The following is a 10659-nucleotide window of genomic DNA, read 5'->3' as shown; positions in this document are numbered from 1 at the left end:
TTTCTTCACGTTGTCCTTCTTTTGAATATATTGAGAGTATTGTGGGCACTTTTGAATATGCAAAAATCTAAAAAGAAATCAAATAATGAAGGTGAAATTAGATCTTGATCTTCACCTATGCATTTAATGACAACCTTGTTTTAGAAATTGAGGATTGGTATTAAATTTTTAAGTTGGCATCATTGAACTTGAAATTTTGTTCGATAAGTACCTAATTATTAAATTTATTGTTACTTATTATTCCTTAATGAAATGTGGGCTCCACAACCAAAAAAATCATAATTGTTATATGTAATTTGATTGTTCAGGGAGTGCTCAATTGGACTTGATTATTTGACCTAACTAATCTTCTTGTGTGAACAAGATTTTTCAAGATGATGTCGATTTCAACAATTAGAATTGGTAACGATAGTCAAGTGTATATTACATTTAGTAAGATTGCAAATACCGATTTTACCATTTTGTTGCAAATTTTTTGGTCCAAAATAATTATAAGTTGAATTCAAAAGAGTTGGGAAATAAAATAATCTATCCAAAAGAGTTTTTAACTAAATATATGAGTTAAACCAAAATATATTTTGCAATCAGATGCTAGGGAGACAAAAATGTTGGCAACTTTTCACACTATTAATATCGATTCATTTCATTAAGGTGACTTAGGTCAATAACAATGGATATAAATTTAGGAGGTCGGATTTTCCATACTATAAGTGGAGGATAAGGTGAAGGTTGAAATTATTTCTTTAAAAGTTGGTGAGGGAAAGGGACGAGAGCCGTTATAGTCCATAATTTCTCCTTCCCTTCTTCGTTGTCAAACACTTCGGGGGTTGGTGAGAACTCAAAGGAATACCCATTTTCTCAGACCTCACATCTCATATGACCACCAAACCAAATTACAAATATATATATATCCAATTTATTTTTCGAACCAACCATACACTAATTTTCTACTATTTTCTGATTTCTATAAAATCCCCCTTATCTTCTTTAGTCAAATTCAAACCAAACCCATCTCTACATTTTCTCTTCTCTCTGTTTCTACTCTGTTTTTCTTCAAACCTCAACAATGGCATTCGAATCAAAAGAAACTAATGAATTCATTTTCCGTTCAAAGCTTCCCGATATTCACATTCCCAATCATCTTCCACTCCACGATTATGTTTTCCAAAATCTCTCCAAATTCGCCTCACGCCCCTGTTTGATCAACGGCGCCACCGGGGATGTTTACACCTACCATGACGTTCAGCTAACAGCCCGTCGAGTCGCCGCTGGCCTACACAACCTAGGTATTAAGAAGGGTGACGTTGTCATGCATTTACTTCCCAATTCCCCGGAGTTCGTCTTCACCTTCCTTGGCGCGTCTTACCGGGGCGCCATCATGACGGCAGCCAATCCTTTTTACACGGCTGTGGAAATAGCTAAACAGGCGAAAGCCGCCGATGCGAAATTAATCGTTACAATGGCTTGTTTTTATGATCGCGTTAAGGATTTGGGTGAAAATGGTGTCAAAATCGTGTGTGTTGATTTTGCCGTGGAGGGTTGTTTGCATTTCTCTGTTTTGAGTGGGGCTGATGAATCTCTTGCGCCGCCGGTGGATTTTTCCTCTGATGACGTGGTGGCATTACCGTACTCCTCCGGCACTACCGGTTTGCCGAAGGGAGTTATGCTGACACATAAAGGGTTAATCACAAGTGTGGCTCAACAAATGGATGGCCAAAATCCAAATCTCTATTATCACAGCAATGATGTTATCCTCTGTGTGCTGCCGTTTTTCCATATCTATTCACTCAATTCCATTTTGCTGTGTGGACTACGTGTCGGTTCTGCCATTTTGATTGTGCAAAAATTCGACATCGTTTCACTTTTACAATTGATTGAGAAACATAGAATCTCGATCATGCCCATCGTGCCGCCAATCTTTTTGGCCATCGCTAAGTCCCCAGAATTTGAAAAGTACGACGTGTCGTCCGTGAGGGTTCTAAAATCTGGTGGAGCACCACTGGGGAAGGAGTTGGAAGATGCCGTGAGGGAGAAATTTCCAACGGCGATTCTCGGACAGGGGTATGGAATGACTGAGGCAGGTCCAGTTCTGTCCATGAGCTTAGCTTTTGCGAAAGAACCGTTTCAAGTAAAAGCCGGAGCCTGTGGAACGGTGGTCCGCAATGCAGAGATGAAGATTGTTGACACCGAAACCGGCGCCTCATTGCCGGCGAATTCCTCCGGAGAAATTTGTATTAGAGGCGAACAAATCATGAAAGGATATTTGAATGATTTGGAGTCAACAAAGAGGACTATTGATAAAGAAGGATGGCTTCACACTGGCGACATTGGCTTTGTCGACAATGACAACGAGCTATTCATCGTTGATCGGCTTAAGGAACTAATAAAATTCAAGGCATTTCAAGTGGCTCCTGCTGAGCTCGAGGCCCTTCTCATCACACATCCTAAACTATCTGATGCTGCCGTCATTGGGTGAGTTCAAATGAATTTCATTCTTTATTTTAGCTAAAAATTATTTGTGGGAGTTTCACTTCTAATCAAATTTTATTTTTCTTACTGTTTTTTAGTATGCCGGATGTGGAGGCGGGAGAAGTGCCGGTGGCGTTTGTGGTAAAGGCGATCGACGGTGCAATAACAGAAGAAGAAGTAAAGCAATTCATAACAAAACAAGTTGTTTTCTACAAAAGACTAAAACGTGTGCTTTTCGTTAACGCTATTCCAAAGGCTCCATCGGGCAAAATCCTTAGAAAGGAACTCAGAGCAAAACTTGCTTCCGGTGCTTACAATTAGTCACCCAATTTCTTCCTTTGTTGTCAATAGTATTAAGATTTTATATACTCTTTCATATGTATTATAATATTCAACATTATTTAAATGCATACTATGTATCATTCCATTACTAAATCTTAAATCACGAATTTATCTAAAGCTAAATGTAATTATATAAACTTTTAGTAAATTTAATTATATATCAATTAACCTTAAAAAAATTTAAAAAAAAAAAAAAAAAACATGTATTAACATGAGTCATATTATCATAAATTATTTTGCTATCTTTGCAAAAGCTTCAAATTAAAATACTTTAAAGAAAGGTTTAGAAAATACTTTCATGCAAAAGTAAGGATTAAAAAGGAGACTAGTGAACTGAATTTAGGCACGGACATTTTAGCCCAAAAATTATTGATAAATTAGTACTTCCAACTCTAATCAAGAAATTAGATTTAGTAATCATAACCTAAATAAAGAAAATGGAATTAATCCTATATGTGATCATCTAGATCAAAAAAAGTAATTAATAATCTCAACAAAAATTAATAAAGTAAAAGTAAATAAATATCAACCAAAATCAATAAGTTAAATAAATAAAATATTAAAATCATAAATTTAATAATCTGCAATGTTCTTAATAAGTAATATATAACTAACATATTTAGATATAATGTTTTAATATATCAAACTTCTTTCATCTATAAGTTTAGCACAACGTTCCACTCTTTAGCTTAAATTATTAGTTTTTGTTGATTTCTTTCTAAAGTTTTTTAGTTTTGTTTTATCCTAGTTTTCCTCACACATAATTAATTATAAGTGAGGAATCAAAATATTATTTAAAATTAAAAATAAACAATAGTTAATTTGATTCAAGAAGAAATGCTGTTGGTTGGTTGGTTAGTTTTTCAAAATCTTCCTATTTTGATTATTGAAAATTTAGGTATCTATTATTTAAAGATAACCCACATTATTGTTAATCACCCTTGTCTAATTCTAAATTTGTTAGATTTTTAGGTGATTTTAAGTTTGAGATTGTAAATAATGTGTGTGAATGTGACACATACATGTAACCAAAGTTTAAACCCTATAACTAGAGAGGAAAAATAATATTAAACAGTAAAATAATTATTAACATGAATGGTATTTAATTTTTTGAAATTTATTTGAAGGGAAGACTCAAACTTTTCTTTTACTTCAAAATATATAAACGCAAAAAGCAATTTAAAATTTTAAAATTAAATGCTTTATAAATATTTTGGTTCATTTAGATCTTAAATGAAGTATACACATTTAATTTGCTCGTAAGTCACATGTATAGATTTGGACACACGTATGCTTTGATTAAGATGATTAAATAAGAGAGGGTTTTGAATTATAATCTTAAAAATACATATAATATATATTTGCACCTATATATTATAATATACGTGAATTAAGTTATATAATATAACAGAATGAAGGCCATGTTCTTTTAAGCACGTAGAGTAGTCCAGGTTGTCATTAGGCGAATTAATCTCTTTTTTTTAAGATCATAAGAAAAATTAAATAGAGAGAAGATAGCAATGAGAATCAAAATCGAGAGCTTATCATGATATAAAAAAAATGAGCATTCAACCTTCTACTTTATATAAAACATTCTTCTATATTTTCAAAAGTTGCAATAGCATTTATTTACAATTATATATATTTCACGAGCATTTCGAAATTATTCTTAGAGTAAAGATGTATAAGTCTTTTGAAACATAAATGATATGAGAATAACCAAATTTTAGATTGTCACATCCACAATTCTTAATCGTTTTAAATATTAATTGTTTTCTAGTATTCAAATTTTCTTCCTTTTCTTTCCTCTTTCGTTTTTTTTTTTTTTTTTTTTTTTCTCGGTTTGTAATTTGGATGCAAATGAATAAAAATGTCCCTATCACTTCAAATACGCACATCATATGGAGTTGTTAGAAGAAAGAATGTTTTTCAATAGTCGAATATTCGAACATTTTTCTTAATAAAAATGGTTGAAAATAAAGTTTTAAAGATTTCAAAAAACTTGGTTAAACATTTTCATTTTTTTAAATAATTTATTTGTAAAATTAAATAATGAAAAGTTAAATAAAATAAACGGTAAATTATTTGTAGTGTCTTTCTATATTATCTTAATCCATATTTGAGTATAAAAGACGAAGTAAAAATAGAAATAAAATTTTACAGATTCAACGTAGTTCATAAATGATATTTTGCAAATATCATAAAATTGTGATATATTTCATATCTAAACTTTGGCTTAATTTTAGATAAATTTGTCCTAATACTTGTTCTCTCTCATATTAAAGTTTCAAAATTCTTATAGTTTAATTTTATTAAAAGAAATCAATAGAAAATTAATTAATATTAAAGAATTGAATTATTATCTTGTGATTAATATTTGAGATTAAGAACTAATGAATATTATTTTATTTTATTTAAATTACTTGGTATTTATCTCTTCGATTTGAGAATTAAATTATCACGATTTAACGTTGGATTTTACTATTTATCCTAACATTATTATTATAGAATATAAGTATATATTTTTAAAATGACTAAACATATGTGGATCATGTGACAAAATAAAGTTCTTAGTAAAAATTAGAGCAAAATTATAATATATGGTATATATTATACAACAACTTTAAATTTATAATTATTCTAAATATATTTGAAATAAATAACTTATGTGTTTGAAATAACATCATATATACATTTAAAATAAAAGTAATATATATTTGAAAACAAAGATTTAATACTAAAATAAGGTATTAAATGCAATCCATCCTATTTAAAGATTTTAAATTTTAAGTCAAAATTTACAATTTGTAAGACAAATTAGGAAAGAAATAAAATATTTTGAATTTAATAGAAATATAAATTTTCTCTTGGGGTTGTTTTGAAAAGTTTGAAAACAATGATTTTTATGTAATATTATAACATATTAGGTAATTATATTGAAAAGGTTATAACATATTAGACTTGATTACAAATAAGAAATGGAATGTGAAAGAGAGATTAGGCTTTGTGTAATTGGGCTTGGAGTCTTTAGGGTTTAGGTAGTTTAGTTTGGGCTTGGTAGTTGAGGGCAAAAAGGTATTTTAAATAATAATTTATAAAATTAATTAGTTGTAAAATAATAATTATTATTATTATTATTATTATTATAGTTATTATTAGGGTTGGGAGGGGATACTCTCTTAGTCCTCGACCAACCGAAGATTCTGTATTCAGATCGAGACCAGATACTTGTAAGGACTCGACCCTATTGAAATTTTTGCTAACCTTAGGTTGGATATAACTTGACCTTGTGGATGACCACCGAAAGAAAACAAATTTTATGTAATGTAATAGTTTCTCGACCTTAACCTATATATTTAATAACTCCCTCTAAAAGAAAGTTATAGACGAATTTTATCATAATTTAACAATTACAACTTTGTCGTTTATCTTAACCTAACTTAACAAGAAAAATTTGAGATACAAGATTGATGGAAAAATATCTTTAATTAAAAAGTTGGAATTAACAAATGTTTATTTTCTATTATATAATTATAAATAGTATTACGTGGATGGTAAACATTTTTATTTTTATTCTTTAGTGATGTTTAGTTATGAGAAAAAAAAAATCTTTCAACTTCTTTCTCTATTTAAAAAGATTTTTTTTTTCTTTTTATACTTTAAAAAGTTGGCAATACGTTTTGACATTTTATTATGCTATTTTTAAATTTGATTCTTAGAGTAAAAGTCTTCAAAATTTAATATAAAAAAACTAAAACATGTGATGGAGAGGATCCATAAAGAAATTTTGTATTGTCCATCGTTGTAAGCTTAAATAATATTTTCATCAAATTGAAAAAAGAAAAAAATGGTTCTAAAGGAAATAAAATTTATTACATATATTATTGTTTTAGAAATTTTGTTTATGTGTACTTTGAAAACACTTTTAAAAACTAAAGCAAATAAACAAGAAGGAGATTTTTTAAAACACCAAGATACTAAAACTATTCATAAAAGACAGTAAAATTCATCAAATTCTCTCCTATTAGTTGAAGATTTTTTTAGTTATATAATAATAATTAGCAAATAGAATCTTAAAAAAAATTACAAATATACCAAAATCCAACGGTGATCTACCAATATCTAACAAACTTCGATAGATTTTACTATATTTACAATTTTTCTAAATGTTATTATATACTTCATTATTTTATTGTTATATGTGTGACTATCCTTTTAATTAAAATAAATAAAAATATTAACAACATTTCAAATTGTTTAAAAATAATAATAGAATTGACTCAGCAATGTAGCAATAGTTTAGTGAAAATTAAGAAGATTATCATCTCAAATATTAATTCTTCTTTTCTTCATTCTACATAAATTAAAAGAAATATTTTTTATAAAAAAATGAAAAATAAAGTCCACCATAGCCTTCAAATTAATGAAAATGTCACAATATCTCAACAAATCCCAATTCTTTTGGCAACCCATTGAAGTTTTATTATACTTCGTTCATTTGTATGAACACCTTTTTCTATTCCAATTTTTTTAAAAAATAAAACTATCGCTATCTCAACAAATTCGTGATATAGTTGTAGGTGAATCATGTTAGAATATTCAAATATTAATGTTAACCACATATTTATACATAGGATGTAGATCAATATTTTATACAAAAAAAAAAAATTAAAATGGATTAGAGTGGTTTTAATTGATCTTGTTATACTCATTAATAATTTCGATTATTTTTTGCTATATTTAAAAAATGCTTATGTTTTGTAAATAAACGTTTGTATTGCATTTGTTTAAAACTAAGTTAAAAGGTGCATAAATGATATTTTATGTGTTTTTATAAAAGATTACAACAAAGCTACAAATTTCTTTTAAATGGTTCAACTATTTTTTTCTAAAATTAAAACATTTAACTTGGTTTCTTGACAATATTCTTAGGAAGAAACAATCAAGATAAGTAAAAAAAAATGACATAGTTAGAGTCCTAAAAACAATGTTTAAGTTAGTTAGAGTATTATATTAAAGCATTTAAGATTGAATTGTTCTAAGATAAATACTATAATCATGGGTTCAAGGGAGAAGCATTCATATTTTTGAGACTTCCTTTTCTTAATACCCCTAATAGTTGAAATTATTTAGTTAAAAGTTTGGTGAATGAAAGGGGACTTCTCCAATCTCCATCCACTTTGATTTCTTCTTAATTTATTCATTCTCAATTAAAACTTTGGGTGTTGGTGAGAACTCATAACAATATATATCCATTTCCTCACACCACCAAATAAATCTTTACATAATTTAAGTTTACATACATAATAAAAAAAATTTCTTTTTTATATTTCTCACCAACCAAACTCTAATTTTCTATTATTTTCCAACTTCTTTAAAATCTCCTCTCTTCCCTTCTTCATCAATCTTCAAACCAAACCCATCTCTACTTTTTCTCTTACTCTCTGTTTTTCTTCAAACCTCAACAATGGCCTTCGAATCAAACCAAACTCATGAATTCATTTTCCGTTCAAAGCTTCCCGATATTCACATTCCCAATCATCTTCCACTTCACGATTATGTTTTCCAAAATCTCTCCAAATTCGCCTCACGCCCATGTTTGATCAACGGCGCCACCGGGGACGTTTACTCATACTACGACGTTAACCTAACCGCCCGTCGTGTTGCAGCCGGCTTACACAGCCTTGGAATTAAAAAGGGTGACGTCGTCATGAATTTACTTCCCAACTCTCCGGAGTTTGTCTTCACCTTCCTTGGTGCGTCGTACCGCGGCGCCATCATGACGGCAGCCAACCCTTTTTACACTGCCGTGGAAATTGCCAAACAGGTCAAAGCCGCCAATGCGAAATTAATCGTGACTATGGCTTGCTTTTACGATCGGGTTAAGGATTTGGCTGAAAATGGTGTCAAAATAGTATGTGTTGATTTTTCTGTTGAGGGTTGTTTGCATTTCTCTGTTTTGAGTGGAGCTGATGAATCTCTCATGCCACGAGTGGATTTTTCCTCCGATGATGTGGTGGCGCTACCGTACTCCTCTGGGACTACCGGTTTGCCAAAGGGAGTTATGTTGACTCATAAAGGGTTAATCACAAGTGTGGCTCAACAAGTCGACGGCCAAAATCCGAACCTATATTATCGTGGCGATGATGTAATCCTCTGTGTACTGCCACTTTTCCATATCTATTCACTCAATTCGATTTTGCTTTGTGGGCTACGCGCCGGTGCTGCGATTACGATTATGCAAAAGTTCGACATCGTTTCACTTTTTCAATTGATTGGGAAATACAAAGTTTCGATTGTGCCCATCGTGCCGCCAATCTTTTTGGCCATTGCTAAGTCACCTGAATTTGAAAAATACGACGTGTCGTCCGTAAGGGTTCTAAAATCCGGCGGAGCGCCACTGGGGAAGGAGTTGGTAGAGGCCGTGAAGGCGAAATTTCCAGCGGCGATTCTCGCACAAGGGTACGGAATGACTGAGGCCGGTCCGGTACTAACCATGAGTTTGGCTTTTGCAAAAGAACCGTTTCAAGTGAAAGCCGAAGCTTGCGGAACTGTGGTCAGAAATGCAGAGATGAAGATAGTGGACCCGGAAACCGGCGCCTCCTTGCCGGAAAATTCCCCGGGTGAGATTTGTATTAGAGGAGATCAAATCATGAAGGGATATTTGAATGATTTGGAGTCAACCAAGAGGACTATTGATAAAGAAGGATGGCTTCACACCGGTGACATCGGCTTCGTCGATGACAACAATGAGCTCTTCATTATCGACCGACTTAAGGAGCTTATCAAGTTCAAGACATTTCAAGTGGCACCCGCCGAACTGGAAGCCCTTCTTATCGCTCACCCAAAACTACGTGACGCGGCTGTTATTGGGTGAGTTCAAATCTATTTCGTTGTTAACACGTTTGTGAGCTTTAGTTTTTAATGAGATATTGTTTGGTTATTGTAGTATGCCGGATGTGGAGGCGGGAGAAGTACCGGTGGCGTTCGTGGTGGAGGAGAAGAGTGGTGCAACAACAGAGGAAGAAGTAAAACAGTTCGTAACAAAACAAGTAGTGTTCTACAAGAGACTAAAACGTGTGTTTTTTGTCAACGCTATTCCAAAGGCGCCATCTGGCAAAATCCTTAGGAAAGAACTAAGGGCAAAATTGGCATCCGGCGCTTACAATTAATTAAACCCTAATCTTATTTATTCATTTAGTTTAGTATTATTATGGTCATCTGTTTGGTTTGTTAATGCAAATTATGTATTTAGGATTGTGAAACACAATTCTTATCTGTAATTTTATATTTTATTTTACAATAATAAACCCTTTAATTTATTTGTAAACTTTTAATTTCGTCAAATGGGACTCTAAAAAATCTTTATAAAATATGGTTTTGCACAAATTAGCCAATCAAACTATATTATTGTCAATATATATATAATGCCTTTAGCTTAAAAAACAATTTTAGTATTATTAAAAGAAACTTGACGTAACAAAATTAAAATTTTATCTAATGTCACAAGTTTGAGTTTTCGGATGAATATTAAACATACAACTTTGACAAAATTAATTACTTTGAGTTGTGCTTCCCTACATTTTTAATTATTGTTTTTGTTTTTATTTTTATTTTTATTTTTCTATTTCTTTTTCTTTTTTGTGTGTGCAATTCAATATATTTTGCAAACTAATAATAATATGCAAGTTTTGATAATCATAAGAAATAAAAACGTGCCTTTATTTTTTCACAATTTCTTACTCGTACTTTTTATATTTTCCTAGGTAAGAATTAGCTTGTTTTTCAATACAAAAACAATTTTTTTTTAAAACCACTTTCTAGGCTTGCTTGGTAATCCATTTGTAT

At 30.8% G+C, this 10659-nt stretch overlaps 2 protein-coding genes across 2 annotated transcripts; both read left to right on the top strand.

Moving 5' to 3' along the window:
* Positions 1-941: 941 nt before the first annotated feature.
* On the top strand, positions 942-2914 carry LOC103499868 (4-coumarate--CoA ligase 2-like). The gene is made up of 2 exons (XM_008462995.3): positions 942-2472; positions 2568-2914. The coding sequence occupies exons 1-2, from the start codon at positions 1067-1069 to the stop codon at positions 2788-2790; spliced, it is 1629 nt and encodes a 542-aa protein (XP_008461217.2). The 5' UTR covers positions 942-1066; the 3' UTR covers positions 2791-2914.
* A 5260-nt stretch (positions 2915-8174) lies between these two features.
* Positions 8175-10141, top strand: LOC103499870 (4-coumarate--CoA ligase 2-like). The gene is made up of 2 exons (XM_008462996.3): positions 8175-9684; positions 9761-10141. Exons 1-2 carry the CDS (start codon positions 8279-8281, stop codon positions 9981-9983), a joined length of 1629 nt encoding a protein of 542 aa, XP_008461218.1. The 5' UTR covers positions 8175-8278; the 3' UTR covers positions 9984-10141.
* Positions 10142-10659: the final 518 nt, after the last annotated feature.

This window comes from Cucumis melo, chromosome 1, assembly GCF_025177605.1.
Source record: "Cucumis melo cultivar AY chromosome 1, USDA_Cmelo_AY_1.0, whole genome shotgun sequence".
Taxonomy (NCBI): Eukaryota; Viridiplantae; Streptophyta; class Magnoliopsida; order Cucurbitales; family Cucurbitaceae; genus Cucumis; species Cucumis melo.
This window is presented reverse-complemented; position numbering and strand designations above follow the sequence as displayed.